The 18,871-nt window shown below is 41.0% G+C and overlaps 1 protein-coding gene across 1 annotated transcript in view; it reads right to left on the bottom strand.

Moving 5' to 3' along the window:
* Positions 1–18,871, bottom strand: part of FANCD2 (FA complementation group D2) — a 52,380-nt gene that overhangs the window by 27,926 nt on the left and 5,583 nt on the right. The window contains exons 7-20 of the mRNA XM_054216645.1: positions 18,149–18,201; positions 16,891–16,969; positions 16,007–16,131; positions 14,054–14,141; positions 12,965–13,069; positions 11,674–11,771; positions 11,062–11,170; positions 10,304–10,339; positions 9,788–9,931; positions 8,556–8,690; positions 7,321–7,452; positions 5,188–5,295; positions 1,951–2,060; positions 428–488 (exon numbers count right to left, since the gene is read on the bottom strand). Coding sequence (XP_054072620.1) covers positions 428–488; positions 1,951–2,060; positions 5,188–5,295; positions 7,321–7,452; positions 8,556–8,690; positions 9,788–9,931; positions 10,304–10,339; positions 11,062–11,170; positions 11,674–11,771; positions 12,965–13,069; positions 14,054–14,141; positions 16,007–16,131; positions 16,891–16,969; positions 18,149–18,201 — 1,383 coding nt within the window. The remainder of the gene's footprint in view (positions 1–427; positions 489–1,950; positions 2,061–5,187; positions 5,296–7,320; positions 7,453–8,555; positions 8,691–9,787; positions 9,932–10,303; positions 10,340–11,061; positions 11,171–11,673; positions 11,772–12,964; positions 13,070–14,053; positions 14,142–16,006; positions 16,132–16,890; positions 16,970–18,148; positions 18,202–18,871) is intronic.

Genomic DNA, 18,871 nt, shown 5'->3' with positions numbered 1-18,871 from the left:
AACCCTGTACGGCAGGCGTACTTTCTCTAGATGGCCTGAAAGGCACAGCTGCCAAGCTGAGAGGGAGGTGAAGGTTGCCTTTGCCTCACTGAAGCGGATTGTCCTGTTTCTTTCCCTTGTGTTTGAAGTAACATCTGGATACAAGACTTTCACTAACATCTGGATACAAGACTTTCACTAGATGACTGCGTGTCCTGGAGTAGCAGCAAGCAAGACCAATGGGTGCTACCTTAATATAGACCTTTGTTTCTCCAAAACCATTTTTTAATAGATTCTTGGCTCTGCAGCCAATGTTCAAGAATCCCAGGCTCTGTAAAGGTAACTCCCAAACACACATTCTACTTCAGTTAAGACTGTGTTTTCAGTCACACCTCCTTGCTGACCATATCCTCCCTCTCTCCCACACTGCCCCATTCTTGGTACTCACCTGCCCATCGCGCTCACTGTTCGGCTCCGGTCTCTCCAATGAACTACCATCTCCTTCATTTCTGAAAGCAATTGATAACCTTGCTTTTGTTGCACAACACTCAAGAGATGGCAAACACATCACACGCACAAGGTTCTCTCTCCAGAAACTGGAGAATTACGTATGAAAAAGACGTTCTTTGGAACACTATTAGGAAAAGACCTGCTGCTGTTTGGGACTCTCGGGACAAGACTTAATGTCTTCTTCAAGGATATGCTTTTTCTAACCTGTTGAAACCTACACCCTCTAGTCATCCCCTCTTCTGAAAGCCATGGAGCCTCACTTTACCATAAGCCTAATATCTGTAGTTGTACATTAGGACAAATACTTAAAATTCCTCCTGCTTACTTGCAGGGTTCAGAAAGGTGCTTTTTCCTCTGATAATTTGGCTTTCTAGTCTGCCTCCTTCAATCTTTTTCTGAGGAATTCAGACAGGATGCCAGTAAGGTACACCACGATCCAATGTCATGCAAAGATATTTCTCAAGTGCCAGCAGATTTTCCCCATGCATTTGGGTCAGACTTGAGTGGGAAGGAATTTCTCTACAGGGAAATTCAAGCAAACAGATTCCCTGGGTATTTACTCCTTTTTTCCATGGCACAGAACACGCTCCAACTGCTGGGATCATTTGTGTGCACTTTACCCAGCAAACTCCCTGCCACCAAAGGTGCCTTGATGCACTGATGACCCCATGGGTTCTTCTGGTTTTTTTCCCCACTGTAATTCTTATTTTCTAAATCTCCTCTTGAAATAACTATATTAACCTACCCTGTTTAGACTGGAACCAGTGCCTTTAAATTAGTGAGTCTGATGTCAGTGCTATAGCAGCAACCATAATGAAGTCCACTGACTCAGGGCCTGGACCTAAGATGGGCTTTTCTCTTCATGTAATAAACAGCAAAAGCATTTTATTAATAAGCGCAAAATCAGCGTGCTAAATAATGCTTCCCAACATCAGTCAAATTTTATTTTCCAAGTGCTTTAATCTTTGCCACAGCTCTTATCAGGACTTTGCCTGGCTTACGAATTATGTTTATATATTATTTATACAGTACATTGGAAATTGTCATGCCAATGCCCAGCACAGCAATAACAGTCTTTCTCCTTACTTCTCTTTCAGATTTCCCTGTATTCAAACATGGAGCACATCAGGTTATTCAGCCTAGTGTCAGAAGCTGATCTGCAATCAGTCCACCACAGTGTTCGCATTTTTTTCCAAGCAATAGGTCCTGCTGGTGCTAGTCAAGGCATCCATGAATAGGCATTAACAAGAAACTGGGGATGCCTTTGAGATTAGCAGCAGGTGAGGAGTACTGAACAGGTTGTAACACCAAACACCATAGTCTGTAGAAAAGAGTTTTAAGTTCCTGGATTTCACCAAGATGTGCATAAGCTCGAAGGCAATGCCCCTTTTCTTTGTTCCACTCCAGGTTTGGTCTGAACTGAAAGCATGTTAAATTCAGCTTTGCTACATTCTCTCTCACCTTTTTAATGCCACGCTGCCTATCATGGTAACAGCACCAATAATCCCCATTTGTTTGTGATTGGGAACTGTGCTGGAGAGCCATTTCCTGATCACCATGTGCATATCATCCTAAAAAGAAAGATACAGACCACGTCACCACAGAGGTACTTGCGTGCATCACTCATAATTCTATTGGCATCATCACATAATTTCATCTCCAAGAGCTGCTGGGGGATGGTTTATTGGGATTACAGGTTTGCAAAAGAAATGCACATTCTGTGATTTCCTTTATTATGAAAATACTGGTCACAACTCTAGGCAGGCTGCAAACAGCATTAAAAGTAACTCACTTTGACTTTGCTCTAATTACTACACAGAACATGTAGTCGCTACAGGTTTCACCTACAATTAATAGAAGAATATACTAAAAAAGTAGCAGATGATCTTGGAGCTCTTCACACACAAACAGCAGCTGCAGAGCTGCGCTCCAAAACACCATCAACTTCAGAAGGCTGAGGGCTGGAGCAGCTTTTGGTAAAGGTCCAAAGAGACCTGTAGGTAACAGCACACCAGACACCTGGGATGAAGACGTTTCTCATGCTGCCTCCCTTGTGTGTGCCCACACCCTAGGTGTGGGCAGGCATAATTGTAAAGGTTTCTTTGCAGCAGCTCCAAAAACCCACAGTAGGTCTCAATGCAGCATGCTCTATTTCAACAGCTGTGTCAAGCAGCTGCACTTTCCCAAAATGGGCACAAACAGTTTTGAAGACTTCTGGAAGTCTGGACCACTAATAATAGACTAAGAGGTCTCCTGACACTGAGAGCATGAAGCGTACTCAGTCGTAGAAGTGTGATGCTTCAGGAAAGTTGTGAGACCAGTCTTCTGGATGAGAAGTCTAATACTTGACAAAGAGGCAAAGCACAGAAGTGTGTAGCAAATCAGCCACAGGAATCCAAGCTGCACCTGCACTGCTGGCAGAGAAATGCTAATCAAGAAAGCTGTCATCCTGAGAGATGAGGATGGAACAGCTGACCAGAGGCTAAAACAGGACAATCATCAAGTTGTCCAGAATAGTGTCTCTGACAAAGGGATATGGTCTACCTGATCCCTTAAACTGATAAACTGAAGGTGAAAAGACAGAAACATTATCTAAGCAGATAATCATGGTAGAGGGCTGCCAGGTGGGTCCTGACCAAACCTAAGGGACAGCTTAGCTTCCTGATATCTAAAAGTAGGTATGAGGAATTAACTGATTTCAAAGCAGGGATGTAACAATGAATGCACTAAGCAGAAAACCCATTTATTTTAGCCAGTTAGCAACAGTCCTATTGCTAGCTTAAACAGCGACCACTGTAGAAGAGCAGCACCCCTGTTAGGAGGAGCACGAGTCTCAGACTGCAACAGAGCATGTGTGAGAACTCAGAAGCAGCTTCACAAAAGCAGCAAAGATCTTGCAGCCACTGAAAAACATTATGGAATCCAAACAGCCCTGGTTGTATCGATTCTTATTAACTCTCCCTACTGGTCCTGCAAAGGAGGAGGTTGGCCCGTACAGGGGTTGAAAGCTGCATGGAAGCACAAACCCTGATCAGAGAGAGGTCTTGAGACGGAGGGAATGAAGGTTTGAATTATGCTACGCAAACTGCTACGCAAACTACCAGTGCCAACAAGATCAAACTGGTAGCAGAGGAAAGGATAGTACATTGTTATGCCATCTCTTCTTGACCTTCACTAGGCAAGGTGCCTCTGGAATGACCTATGCAGTGCAAGGACAAATGCCTAATCTGCCTGTAGAGATTCTAGAACTCATGCCTCTTGGACACGGGAAGTACAGTTAACAGAAGCAAAGAGGAATTTGGTTCCCAGGATACTGTTTTCTTTGGTTACCTACCCATGGAGTCTTTGGCATCACAGGGCAGAGTCAAACTGCCAACCTTGGACCCCCACAGTCACAAACTCTCAGCTCAGAATCAATTCTAGAGCTTACAATCCTCCCCTTCTTTTTGCAATTTATGAGGGTGACAGGCAGAACACTTCTTCCTGACAAGTAGTCCTTCTGGGCTGCAAAGTCACCTTGTGCATTGCCAAGGCAATTTTCACAAGTTGCATGTAAGAAAGAAAGACGTGGGGGTACGTGGGGGAAATTACTGAGGAAAGTAGTTCAGAAAGCAGCTAAACCTACCATACAATTGGAAATTTTGGCAGTGAAGATCTCCATCCTAACAGGCTGAGTGGGAAGAAATTACTTCAGACATGCTGTTTTACATGCCATAGACCAATCAGGAAAAGATGAAGAGCAGCTTTCCTTCAGTCTCAAACTAACATGTGCAAACATGCCCACAACTAGAAACTCTGCACGGACTCAAAGAAAGACAAACAGTCCTAATTTTGAGGTGCTGAGCTTTACAAATGGGAAGATTTTAAACCCAGACATCTCCATTGTGGAATAAATATCTTTGAGGTATTTCTTTATCTGATCACTGCCACGCTCAAGGAGCCAGAAATGCAGACAAAGGTACCCGATACCACCTCTATTATGCTGCAACTGAGTCATACAAAGCATCCTATGTAAAATTAATATGAATTTAGACAGACCAGGTTTGATAGCTTCTTGTGTTTAAACCAGAGGCACAAAAGGTGTAAAGTCTACCACCTCACAGCGGAGTCCTCTGTTCTGTGTAGTTCAGTTCTTCTAACATGAGTGCCTTTGCTGTCTCTGGTGTACAAACATCAAGCAGCTGAATTGAGATGAACATCTCAGGGAAGAAGCTGAACTATGCTTTCTGAATGCTTCCAAGTGATGGAGAAACAAAGCTTCACAAAGAGGCTACTGAATTTACACTTTTGCAAGTCTTCAAGGCTAAGCTAGACAAAGCCACAGCCAACCTGGTATCGTGTTGGTGACAACCTCACTTTGACTGGGAGGTTAGATTAGAGATTGCCATCAGTCCCCTTCCACCAACGTTTCTATCAACTCTACCCTTCTTAAATGTGCAAGAGAAGAGGACCTCTCCAGAAAAGACGCGAGATATGCAGGCACTGTGATAAGCCCTTGCTATACAGGGTGGAAAATCTGGAGCCACAAACTGGCTTGCAGCCAGCTGGGAAGAAGAGAATTTTAAGCTGAAGGACATCCTGACATCAATCACTGTTCATGGATGAGGCCACTATTTGCACAACACAACCTCTGGAAGTTAATCTAGCAAAAGGGACCAAGGCACAGCCTGAACTCCTTTCTGTTGTGTCTCCGCTTACCTGAATATAGCTTCCTTCTTGCCTCTGGCTGAATGCTAGTGTGCTGAGAATGTAGAAAAGCTTCCGGATCTGGCATGGATTCAGTTTCTGTGTAGAGTCTAAAATGGTCTGTAAGAGAGAAGCCACAAACTAGATCAGATAGACCAAGAATCCCTTTCCATGTTCCCAATAATACACAATTGTCAACTGCAGGGAAGCCAATTAACTTTACCTGTTTTGTACAGGCAGGAAAAAGCTATGTTCAAATTAAATAAACATAAATGCAGAACTATTGCTCTGGCCTCAATTATTGTAGTTTGTTTTATCAGAGGCTGAACAGCAAGAACAGTCTGGCTACCATAAGCACTTTGGGATTGCTCCCATCTCATTAGTGACAGCTATTGATCTTTTATCACAGGTTTGTTCACAGCATTCAAAGTATTTGACAAAACGAACATTACAGGTTTTTGTTAATATTTCGATTACAAGCCCTGTAACAGCCAAGTCATTAACAATTTAGGGGTGGACTCTTCTGTGCTGGCTGGCATCCTCACGATATTTCTTCTTCCAGTGCTTCAGTGAAAACAGTCCAACTGTTTCCCAGAGCCGTGCTAGCTTTCCTACCACTGACATGGCATTTTGCTGCCATTATGTTTCTCCTACTACCAGCCAACCTCAAGCAGAATTTGGAATGAGGTGTCAAAGTTTGACAGGATTAGATAACCACCTTTGCAACCCTCAAGAAAATTCACCCAGTTTTAAGATTAAAAAATAGCCGTTTGGGGAGATGATTTGTGCTAAGATCTGCGTGTTCTCTCTGTGCTGGAGAGGCTCCAGCTCAGTGTCAAATACACCGGGCATCCTCAGCTCTACAGATCTTTTTACAGGTAACTGGCTCGTGTCTCTGTCACCTGTGAGATGCATGCCAAACACGGTACACTGCCGGACCCTGAGGTCGGGCCAGAGCACTGATTAATGTGTTTCACATACAAGCATTGGTAATGCATCAAAGATTGGCCCACAGTGATCTGCCAGCACAAGAACATGCAAACAAGATCAGGAGGAAGATCAACAGGTCTCAGCAGGCTGCTGTGACCAAGTATCCCCCATCGCACTTCTGATAATGCATTCAATTACGAGCTGGAGTTTTAGGTTGTCTCTTTCAAGAACTACTTTCAACCCTGAGTCCTTATCACACCCTCCCTCTGCCAGGAGGCAAGTGAGTCCCATTTCTTCCTGTTAAACCCATCAAACGTGTGACAGATTGAATTGCAAATTCTTATGGCAGGTCTTCATGCTTTTTTAGCACATTTTAAGCAATTAATTTAAATTTATCAATCAACCAGCTAAACAGCAAAAAGTATACAGCTTTCCCCCAGTGTGTACTTAAACTTACAGAATCCACCGACACCAAGTTGGCATCAAAAAAGTCAGAGAGGTGGGGGGAATACACATACCCATACTCTTCAAGGACTCTTAAAATACAGGATGTCCTTAAGCTACAAATCAGCACAGATGGGGGAGTGTTCAAGACAAGTACTGCTACGTGCTTGCCTTGCTGTTTTGCTCTCTCTCAATCTCCACTTTTACTACTTTTGGAAACAGGCGACTGGGCAGGCCTGACCCTGCCTGTCACTCGTAGGAGGTAAGAACTCATTTTTTTAATCCCCATTGAGTACTTTCTTCTTTTAAATTTTAGGATTAAGTCTTTTCCCATCCTTGACAGGAGTTTTGCTTTAGGATTCAAATACTGGCTGAAGTACTGTCAGTCTTTCAATGTGGTAGAACAGGCAGTCCACACGGGGGTCAGGTTTTTGTCAAGTATTTTAAATAGCTGATGTTAATAAAGACAGCATTTTCCTTCTGGCATAGGTGTCATTCCACACCTACAATTTAAGCATTCTTCAGTTAGAGAAGGGTAACTTTTTTTCTTTGTCTATATCAATTTCCCCTGCCAAAAAATCATACAGTCCTATCTTACAGCTCACCCCTTCATAGTAGATACTTCTCACTTCTGACCACTGCATTTCATGAGACAGATAGCTTTACAAGTACGAGTTGTTCCATTACCCCTATTTCTGAAAAGCACTGACCTATTCTGGAACTGGGGCAAAGTGGTGTAAGGGTCCTGAAATGTCCCCAGAATAGTCATACCTTCAAGCAGCTGGCATAGCGCATCAGAAGGGATGTGTGCAGCATCACCAAATCAGTGAGCACATCCAGAGAAATGTCCAATTCTGCCTCATTTCCACTGCACACGTGAGTCACCAAAGCAGTCACAACCTCCTGAGGAAAAAGCCCCCAGACAAACCACAGTGAAATGTCAACAGAAAAAAGTCTGCTCTGTTCTGCTCCTATAGAATATGTTGATCAAGTACAGATAATCACCCTGAAACTCAACCATATAATTCTAAGTCCCTTCTCAGTTTGCTCCTTAATTCCCAATATCCACAACATTATTTCTCCATGAGCCTGAATTTTATTCAGTTCTAAAAGATCCCATGATTACATAAAGCAGCTCTTCACCAATTTTTTCCTGCCTGCTTGCTAACACTGCTGCAGCTTCTGCTTTTTGCTACCATCACATATGATGATAAAAATCTACTGTATTTTCTTAGGTGCCCAAAACACTGCACCTTACCTAGAAATACACTGCCTCTAACTTCAGCAGTTCCAGCATCCTAATAATTTTTATCACCAGCAGTTCAAAACTGACATTTTTGTTTCAAAAAATCTTTTTATGGCCTTACTTCAGTTGACTTCTAGACAGGGATCTCTCTCCACTCCCATCCACTGTCTGTGGCTCAGGGTCTTTTCTGTGTCACTAATTGCTAACACAGCCTCTTTTGAAATTCTTAATATCTCCAAATATTGCTAGACTCACTAGGTTGTTGCAGATGACATTGTATGCCTCCATATCTCAGGTTTTTCCCAGTTGCTTTTTTGTTTGTCTATTTGTTAAGTTTGCTGCTATAAGTAATAGGCACAACGCTGGAAACAGTCTTAATTATAAACATACCCTGCCCCCAAAAGTGCAAATACATTCAAAAGCTTGTGCAAGGCTGTCTTCAATCCCTAAATTTTCTGATTTCAACACACCTATAGGAACTTATACTCAGAGCTGAAAGTCTGTGTTTATTTTTTATTTATTACTCTGTGATTATTTCAGAGTATGCAGAAGAAGTCCAAGTTACTCAGAGCTCTGAGAGAAATCTATGTAAACTTTTTCATCACAGTAAGTTATACAAGGAAAGGGAAACAAGTTTCAGCACAAATTATAACAATGCCTTTTTAAAACAGAAGATGCTCAAAATGAATAGGCCATACAGAACAGGAAAATGGATTTATGAATGAAACTCCTAAACCAGATGCCATCCATCACACTATACCTGCTGGCAGTAAGAGTCAAAGGCTGCAAAAGCTTGTTTGTACATGCAGCTGCCAAAGGAGACTATGGCTGGGTGTGCAGAGTGCAGAAAGGTCTGAGCAAGTGCTAGAATCGAAGGGAAGAAGTCCTTGATAACCTGAAATACAGACATCATGAAAGAGGAAATTATTGCTGCGTGTTTTAAACACACTTGGTTCTCTAAAAAAATGTTCTACTTCTTATTCCAAAAGCTTTGTCTAGTTTAGTAGGCGCTTTCCTGCCTTCTCTCTCGCACAAACAAGAAAGAAGAGCAGATAAGGCACATCAGAACGGGTTTCTCCAACCTTCCTACACAAATGATTTACAGAGTGGTTAAGAAACCAAGCTGCAGAGCTCACAGCAGCATATCCCTTATGGGTGACACCAGGGAAGTCACATTACAGCAAAGTACCACTAAATAAAACCCCCAGGACAGACACATCCTTGGCCTTACTTTAACAGAAGGAATACGCTACATCAAGATACTCAGAAAAATCTAAGTTAACTTTTAAAGTTAGCTTAATTACACAGAGCTCTTACGAACAACAAGCTCTTATTCAGATGAAAAGTGTCCTAATTTACTTTATCTTAACATATTCTGGAAGGGAGTTAAACTAAAAACTGAACTAAACCCACTTATATTCCGAATAAAACGTGCCTACCTAAGACATTATTATAGTTCAATTAATTAATTTTAAATTCATAACTCAGTGTTTCTCAACTGCCCTCTACCTCTGACAAGCAGCACTGTGACATTTTTTATTGATCTTTTCAGTTTTTTTTATAGTAAACGGTAATTTACATTCCATTACATATGCCCGATATATATACACACATATTTAGACCTAGAAACCATTACACTTGAAGAACAGTGCATGTAAACATATGAACTTCTAGAAATACTGCAGGAGACAACAGCATGTCCGGAACACACAGTAGCGATCTTGGGCTCGACCACATCTCTTAGGCTGAGAGGGTTTGCACACAAATAAAAAGCCCATCCAATTCTGAGGAAAGCTCATCTCTAAAGAAACCACGTGACAGTTACAACAGAGGACGTGCCTTGGGAGATTGCTCAGGGACCAAAAATTTAAAAACAGAAGTGTACACAACAGGAACAGTATTAATAATGCAGCACAGGGTTAAATCATCATCTGACAAGATCTTTGAGACATAAATGAGGAGAGGGAGTTCGAAAGCAGAATCAGCACTGACCAGTGAATGATTTTGGAAGGCATTCTGCATCAGCTGTTCCGGCATGCAGCCCAATCGAATTTTGCTCCTCAGTACTTTCTCAGTTTGCTTTCTGTTCTTGGTGTTTGTAGAATGGATTAGCAGCAAAACTATCAGATCCAGAACCTTTATGAGGAAATAACCACCAATCATAATGCTGAAAAGATACTAAACAGTCCAGACAACTACACACTTTGAAATCAAAGCCAAGAAGAAAAGCAAGAGCTCAAAAAGCTCCGACAGTCGCAACTGTAGAAAACCCCCCCCAGTCCAAGAGGACAGAATTAAAGCAGGATAACTCTGTTACATGACATTTAGAAGGGATGAATTAAGAATAACAAAGAAAATGGATAGCTATTGTACTAGGAGCAAGTCAAATACCAAAAGAACCACCCATGCAACAGAAAAATCTCTTAATCTACAACCACGAAGAAAGCCCTTGAAAACACCAGCAGAAGACGACACTCCCAGACACAAGGGCAGTCTCAGAAGTTTTACCTTATGGTCAGATACAGATGTGCTGTTCTCAATAGCCTAAGAGGAAAAAAAAAAAACAAACAAGAAAGCTGTTATGCTAGAGTACAATACTACATTCCAAAAGCAAATGAGAAAAGGCAGACACCAAAAGAAATACTGCTCACAGATTTCTCTCCTCTACAACGTGACAGCTATCAAAGCCAGCAGACTGGATCTTGCCAACAGCAGAGAATCCAGAAGGCACTCAAAGAAACAGCACAAAAATTCAGTTTTAATGAGGACGTTCTCAAATAACATCAGGCTTGAAAAAGGAACTAAGGTACTGAGCAACAAAAGGCTAAGAACAAGAAACAGTCATGGTTTACACAGAAATGCAATTTAAGATTAAGTTTAGCCCAATACTAGCCAATATTGATTTCTTGCTGGACATTTTCAAGCACCTTAAGTCTTCACACAGCTCAGTCTGTGTATACAGGTATACATTTTGCTCTCTTGCAGATAGAAAAAAAAAAAAAAAGATTATTTTTTCCCAAACTCCCTCGTAAACATGCAGAACCAGGTTTATCCTGCATTTCAAGATGTGGGGTCTCTACATTGGAGCCCACGGGCCATCTTGCAAGCACCGTGAAATCAGGAAGAAAGCAGACTCCTGAAAAAGCACTGCTAATTTGGAATACAGAATTAAATTTGTCTTTTGATATCACATTTGATTGCAAGAAAGGCTCACGCTCAACATAGGAGAACAATTGCATAAGGAAACAAGGATTGAAGCACCTTACCTTAATCCAAGCTTCAGAGACATCTTTCTGAAATCTCACAGCTAACTTGATCACATCAAAAAGTAGCTTCACACAATTTTGGCTGGTGGTTACTTGACTCATGGAAGAACTGTAAATGATTAGAAAGGAGGAGACTCAGTCATTGTAAATACTGTAGTAAAAGGAACAAAGCAGCCCAGCAATCATGGCAGTTACTTAAAGCAGCCATTCTCTAGACGGAACACTCTGGCAAGGACAGGGAACGTCAGAAGAGATTTTCAGAAAAGGGTGGAAGCAGAGGTTGCAGAATCAACCAAAGACATACTGGTGGGGACTTAAAACAGATGAACTAGCAGCAGCATTATTATAAATGGAGTTGCATACACCTGTGCAGACATGGATGCAGATGGCTCAAGAGGAACCACACGCACAGCAGGGAAGCTGGCTCCACAAGGATTGACAAATGTGTTATATTAGCACTAAGCAGAATGGAATAAAGATGTCAGCACCTTTACATGGGATAAATTAGGCTCATGTATGTAACCATGTGTGCCAGAGAGAACACATAAAGACGAGACAAAGTTCTCTTATCCCATCTTACCCTTGGAGAATCATGTAAACTGGCTCAAGTACCTGGCCTGGACTTGGCTTTTTAGCTTCTGGGAGCCTAGGATCTGCAGAGGCAGAACACATGATGACAGATCCAAGCTCTTACGAAGATCAGAAATCACCTGTAAAATACAAATCCCAGCACTGTAACATATGAGGAAAGAAAAGGTTGAGGAAAAGAAAACACAATCTCGCACAATAACCTTAAAATTACAAATCAAAACCTCATGCATTTGTAAAGACTTGCAAGCACTTGACCATGCTCCAACTTTTTTTTTTTCCATACTTAGAAAGTGAACCGGCCACACTTTGTTCTTCACTGTCATGCACATGCATGCAGAAAGCAGAAGAGGATTTCTTAAGAGTTACTCCGTGAAATTCCCACCTATATCTGCTCTATGTTGCTGTGAACTAGTTTTATCCTGTTTAACAGCAGAGCAAGATATATAACAGCCACAGGAATTCTGAGGCATGTGAATTTACCAATTTAACTTCTGTCAAATTGTAGTGGATCAGCACAGACTGGGTTGCATGTTATACACATGCTGTTTTCACGGTGGTTTCCCTGAAAGATTTGGGCAGGTCACAATCCACATCTGGCTTAAGCTGAGGCTTTCTTCAAGTATGAAAAAAGCATGTTCAATAGTTCAGCCAGGCTGGCGCAACAAAACACATCTCGTTCATTTAAAAAAATATTCTGAGTATGTTTCCTTAAGTAAAGCAACTTCAAAAACTCAGGGAGCTTACATCTTCGAATGAAACCAGTTCTCCAACAGGAGAACCATCCTCATAGGGATGTTTCCAAAACATGATTTAGAACAGAACTTGGTGAAGCAAACAAGAAGAGAATTACCAAGTTGCAGTCCCATGTCCATATCCCATTTTGGATATTTCTGGAATTTAAAACCCTTAGAAGGTCTGTACAATGCAAAATTCTTAGATAAAATTCAAAGGGTTGAAGTTGCCACCTAACCAGAGTTTTTTCAGTCTAAGAATTTAACTCAAGACAATTTGACTGCTGTCAGTTATTTAAGCCATTTACACCAAAAGAAAAAATAATTCAAAGAACAAATGAGAAAAATCTGCAGTAGCCAGCAGAAAAGAGGAGGTTTCAACTCTCATGCCTGAAAGCAGAGCCAAATCCATGTTAAAAGACAGATATAGTTTCTACATGCACTTTAATTCTTAGCAATATTAAAAATTTTACTTGGACGCATTAAAGCATACACCTCTGTGTGTGAAGCAAGTGCACTCTGTTAAAACACACACTAGATTGGACAACTTATTGGTCTTTAGTATAGAGAAAATACTGTACCTCTGCTGCGTCTGCTGCCTTGACATTATGGAGGATGAATTTTACTACTACAGGTAAATCTTCCAGTTTTACAGAAGGAACAATGGTCATGGCAGACTGCTGCACCTGAGGAGAAAGCAATACTGGATCAGCTGTAAGGCTGTGGTTCACAGAAACTTAGTTATGTTAGTGAGAAGGAATCTTTGGAGGCTTATAGTCCAGCCTTCTGCTCAGAGCAGGGATATTGTCAGCACTAGATCAGACTGGCCTTGGCATTGCTAACCAGGTCTTAAAGATACCCAAGGATGGAAGAAAGCCCCCAAGCCCTGCCACCTCTTTGATAATTTATGTCAGTGCTGCAGACCCTAACTCATTTTTCCAAATGTCCAATCTCAGCCTCCTAGGCTGTAATTCGTGGCCATTGCCCCTTGTCATTTCACTTGGGACTGCCAAGAGCTTGGCTTCATCATTTTTTAACTGGCTTTCAAATGGGAAAAGCATGGGAGAGGTGTAACCTGGTACGCAGCACTAGCCCTTGGGGACTATGTAAAACAGTATTTCATGAACTCAAATGAACCAATTTTATTCTATACTTAAGAAGCCTAACTGCAAGAAGTGCAACAATAAAGCATGTCCAGAAGACCCAAGGCACACCATCTCTTATCCTTTATCAGCATTCTGCAGATAAAAACTATAATCATGCGATTATCTAATCATCAGTCTGCCTTCACATAGAATATAGCAGTCTAGTCTGGTCACTTTTCTCCAAAAGAGAAATAATGACAATAAGCAAGTTTAAGATGGGCAGTAAACATTTACTGCAGCAGGACAAAGTGCTTTTGCATTTGCTAAAACAGTTGTATTTGAAATTTCTGCATGCATACTGTAACAGCCAGAAAACTTCTCTCTGCTCCTCACTGAACCCCTCATGCATGTTTCCAAAAACAGTTTTAGCTTCTCTGACTCCTTCCCAGTTTCAGCAAGCTTGGGAGTTTTGAAGGCCTATAGGAGTCAGGTTTAGCAAAATAATTTGAATGACCAAACAGCTCTAGCTCTTAGGTTGCCAAGCAGGGGATGGGTTCTGCTCAACTGCTCAGTAAAAGCCCTTACCTCAGCCAGAAGATCTGCATCAAGATCCAGACGAGAAAGGGCATCCAGGATTGGAACTGTTAGCCGTCTGCCCTGTTTTAGTAAGCAGCTGATACACAAGAAAAGAAAACAAAAGATCCTCTTAACAGAGCCACGAATGGATCTTTAGTAAATTGTATGATTCCAGTAGTTTTTGTGGTCACTGCAAAAAAATCTCTGAAACTGACAGCTGGCGTTATGGAAAACTTGTTCCCTAAATAATCGCTCCTCTGAACATGCTGAATTGTGATTCCGAGGCTGCTGATTAGAAGCAGATATGAATAATCTACCTTTTTCAAATCTTGTAAAAACAGGGAACATTGACAAAGACCTGGTACAAGCCTCAGGCAAGAACCTGATAATTGGAAGGTCCTGGGTCCGCTATGAATAGAAAAAATTAGTGAGATTGCTGGTATGTGATTTAACCATACACATCACTTGGGCCTGATACCTTCTAGCCACACTTCTGTCCCATGGACAGGCCATCAGCAAAGCGTAATTGAAATTGCCACAAAAAACAGGGACTGAACCTGTCTCATGTGCGACCTCCTCCCTAGTCACAGTATTTGCTATTTGCTCTAAGAATTGCAAACGTGATGAAAGGTACAATGGGCCTAACCAGACAATCCATTTAATTCAGCGCCCTTTTTCCATCACTGGTCAATAAGGAACCGACCAAGAATTGGACAAGTATTTACAAATGCTTCCTACAGAAACTGGTCTGGCTTCCAGCAAGCTGTGGTTTGGCATCTTCTTGCCCAAGGGACTGCAGCTGTGTTTAACAGCTTCGTGGACTTTCCTTTCCTGAAATTCATCTAATCATTCTTGGCTGCCATCTAAGTTTCTTCTAAACTTTCTGTAGCAAGAAGTTCTACTTCAATTGTGTTAGTCGAAAAACATGTCATTTTCCATCTCCCTGGTAATTCTATTTATGCTCCCTAATTCATTACAAAAAGCAATGAACACTTTTCCATATCACAAATGACTAGAGGCTATTCAGAACATGGAAATAAATATGTCTTGCTGATACTGTTTAGATTCTCAGCTTTGGAAAAAATACAAGTAGAGAAAACAGAAGTCTGAGGAGTTTGATTAGCATAAAAAAATTAATTATATGGAGCTTTTTTATCTAGAAGCTGAGCCAGTAAACTGAGAATGGAAACACAAAGCCACAACTACTTTTGAGCGGGTACAAGGAACAGGATGCAGCACTTGCAGGTGTAAGCTGAAATAAAGACCAGGGGTTTGAAAAGACAATTAACACCAGCATAAATGTAAATGATCTGTGTAATGCTAAGAATGAGAAACACTGATGTGAATAATTAAATATAGGGTAAGACTACTATTGTGCAAAATGAATACACTATCAAAAAAGACAGATATACGGGCTAGCTTAAGGTAGTGCTCTCTGGGAGGACAGCTACCGGCATTAGGTCCTCCTGTTCTTTGGGTCAGTAAATACACTTGAGAATCATATATAAAATAGCCAGAAAGTCCTGCTTCATGCACACATTTATTGTGTTGTGGGTTTTTTTCTAATTAATAAAAGCAATGTTGACCCTTACTGTGGTAGAATCCAAGCCAAATCAAAAGCTGTCTATAGTAATATCCAAGGGACTGATCACAGACTGATCCAGCAAAAGTAATGAGTACTTAACTGGATTCTACCTGTTCTATCCAGGTAGTCAAGAGTTTAATAATTTTTTTGATAAAAGCACTCTTGGAGCATTTAGACCTCTCTTTAAGAGGATGACAGCCCAAATGAAATATCCTAAGCCAGTGCTCGCCGTCCCTGAATGTTACCATTAACAGGAACAGACTGTTCTACTTCAGTCAGGCCTGGTGCAACTTGCGTTAATGCATTATGTCCTTTTCTGCTAAGTGCAAAAGGGAAAAAGAAAAACCCAACAAAAAACCCAACAGAATCATCTGTACCTGAGCTCTCTGGCGACCTCACTTTGCTGGGAATCCTCCAGGATCTCAGGTAAACTGGTGATTATATCATGCTGGATTGGTACCGGAGAGACACTAATCATCTGCATTAACTTCTTGACAAGATCCTGCAGACAAGAGGAACACTTGTAAAACGCAGAAGTCTTACTGCAAGCAAGCGGTTCATTAGCACAGCAACAATATTATGCATATAAGGTCACTCCGCAAGACATTTGTCTGGATTTATGCCAATTGTTCCTTAACTCATTGTCCTGTTTAAGTCACGAATCATACTAGAGACTTTTATGGAACAATGTTTTTTTACAGGTAGGACACAACTATCTTGGTGAGCAAAGAAAACTGGGAAACACAAAAGCAAATCTTCTCAGTGTTTAGTGTGACTTCTTGATTCAGTTCATTCCGGGACTCTCTAGTAACAGCCCTCCAGTACAAAGAAACACAAAGAGACTGACTACTGAGTGGCTGAGGGAAAGAAGGAAAAAAACCACCAAAGCAGGAACAGAGAATTCATCCTCAGATGATTGCAAGTATCCAGTATCTCTTGTTAAAATTAGACAAGAGGGGATTGTAACTTCTTGCCAGCAACAGCTTTAAAATGTGGTCACCCATGTGGATACATATGTACAGATACAAATTTATGAAAAATGAGAGAGAGCAAGGGAAGAAGAAAAATAGTAAAAGGCAGTGTTCAAAAGTCACTGAGGGCAATCATAATCAAAGAGAAAGAATTAAACCACTCCTTCAGCATGCGAATATAAAACCAACATCCATTCCCATTAGCATAATAATTGATCTCATCCCACCTGAGAGAAGTTCCAGAAGTTGACTGGAAAAAGCATACATGTGATTGCACCACCAGTACCCACCTGGCTGTCAAGAAGTCTGTCAAGCCATTTAAATTGATTGACGATGAGCCGGGGGAAATTTGTTCCAAAGGTGCCCACGCTGAAACGGCAGAAAGTGAAACACACATTAGTCAGACCTACAGACAGACTCAAAATCTTTGCTGCTGGTCAGCAAGACCATGAGTTGCAATTCAAATTAACCAACTATCAAAAACATATTAGGAAAATATCATTAACACCCCTACAGATTTTAGCACAATCTAGGAAGAACCCTACTTCTTACTTGCTATGCCAACAAAGCAGGGATACTACCAGCCTGTTTCAATACACCACCACGACAGGCTGACAAACCTAGATCTCAATGAGACCATCCTGACAACCTCCTCCTGCTGCAAAATGGACCACTTATTTCTGGTTTTCATTTCCATTTTCAATTGGTCATTAATACATAAAAAAACCTTCACTTTTCTCACAGCTTGACAGACGAAGGTAACACCATCCATTTCTAAAACTTACTAAAGAGTTCGCAGCACAATTATCAGCTTATCACTTTTACACCCAAGACCCTTTAGAATTCTTGGGTGAAAACAATTCAGTCCTTGTGATTGTGTTAAACCCTCCTCTAACAAGATTTCAATCTGAGACAATTTCTCAGACTTAACCTCTGTACAGCATTTGTACATCCTGCTTGATGCTCAGCACTGAAACAAATACTGCATCAGAAACAGCCTCAGCTTCTTTCCATCCTTTGACCATTCACTAACTCTGTAGCAAGCATCCAGGGCACCAGAAAAAGAGCTGAAGTGTTCAAGTCTTGCCTATGTTCCACCTCAAGATCTCTCACTCTGATAGGATGTTCTACATTCAGAACACTTTCTGTTTTCCTTGTTTGAATACAATCTGTATTTTTAGGAGGTCTGCTTGCATCTAGCAGCCTCCTAAGATTCTGCCAGCCACTTTTATCTTTTTTTAAATAAAGCAATACTCCATAGTCCTTCTGCTGAAATACTTCCAAAGCTTGTGCCAGTAGCTACAAAAAGCATAATGAATCATAGGGTATGTCTGTATTTCAGCTTCTATAAATTTGTCTTCTGCTTTATGCACCCACACATTTAAAGTCATGGTACCTCATAGATAATTTTACACATGTATGAAGAAAAAACAACCAGTGCAAACATCCATTCAGGTAAATTTGAAGTTACAGTTAAAGTCAAACAGCTAGTGATTGTCCAAAATAAAAATTTCATTTCAAGGCAGAGAGAAGACAGTCAATACTCACATGTCAAAAAAGAATTCAGGGATCTTTTCCAACAACAGCGTTATGACAGCAGGCTAGAAAAAAGGCATAAAGACAGTATTAGGATGATGATTTACTGCTTGTGCTGTAGCATTGCCACCAAAACTGATCTTTCACAGAAGATGAAATATGCACACAGAATAAAAGACTCAAAAGGACAAATAAAAATATTTCCTGCATACGAAATCTCTTCCCTAATGCCAGAAAGGAGGGATACAGCCTGCAAGCTGAAAACGACAAATGCCGAGAGTGGTATAAACTATTCATATAAGAAAATAGAAGCAGAGCATACAGGCGAGATGTACAATTCCTCTAGGCCAAATTAAGCTCTCTTTCTCAGACCCACTGGAGTTGCTTTTCACCACATCAGAATCTAAAGCATCAACTTTAGACAAGTTTGAAAATAGTGCCCACATGCTTTTGCCATTCCCTTTGCAGCTCTAAGCCTTCCCCCATGCAATTCTAAAAACGTATTTAAGACAAGAACTTTTATAACATTTTAATTATAAGAGGATTTAAATCCACAGCTGCTGTCAGGTTTCCCATGCCTCAGTGAGATATCTGTCATCTTCCACTCCATATGCATCTTGATGCAATTTGTATACTACTTAACAGAACTTGTTCTTGCCAGCAGTGCTTTGCAACAAGAAAAAAGTACTTCTGTTCTGTGGTTCTTTTAAGGAGGGCGCATACCAGTTGCCAGAA

This window comes from Rissa tridactyla, chromosome 10 (assembly GCF_028500815.1).
Source record: "Rissa tridactyla isolate bRisTri1 chromosome 10, bRisTri1.patW.cur.20221130, whole genome shotgun sequence".
Taxonomy (NCBI): domain Eukaryota; kingdom Metazoa; phylum Chordata; class Aves; order Charadriiformes; family Laridae; genus Rissa; species Rissa tridactyla.
This window is presented reverse-complemented; position numbering and strand designations above follow the sequence as displayed.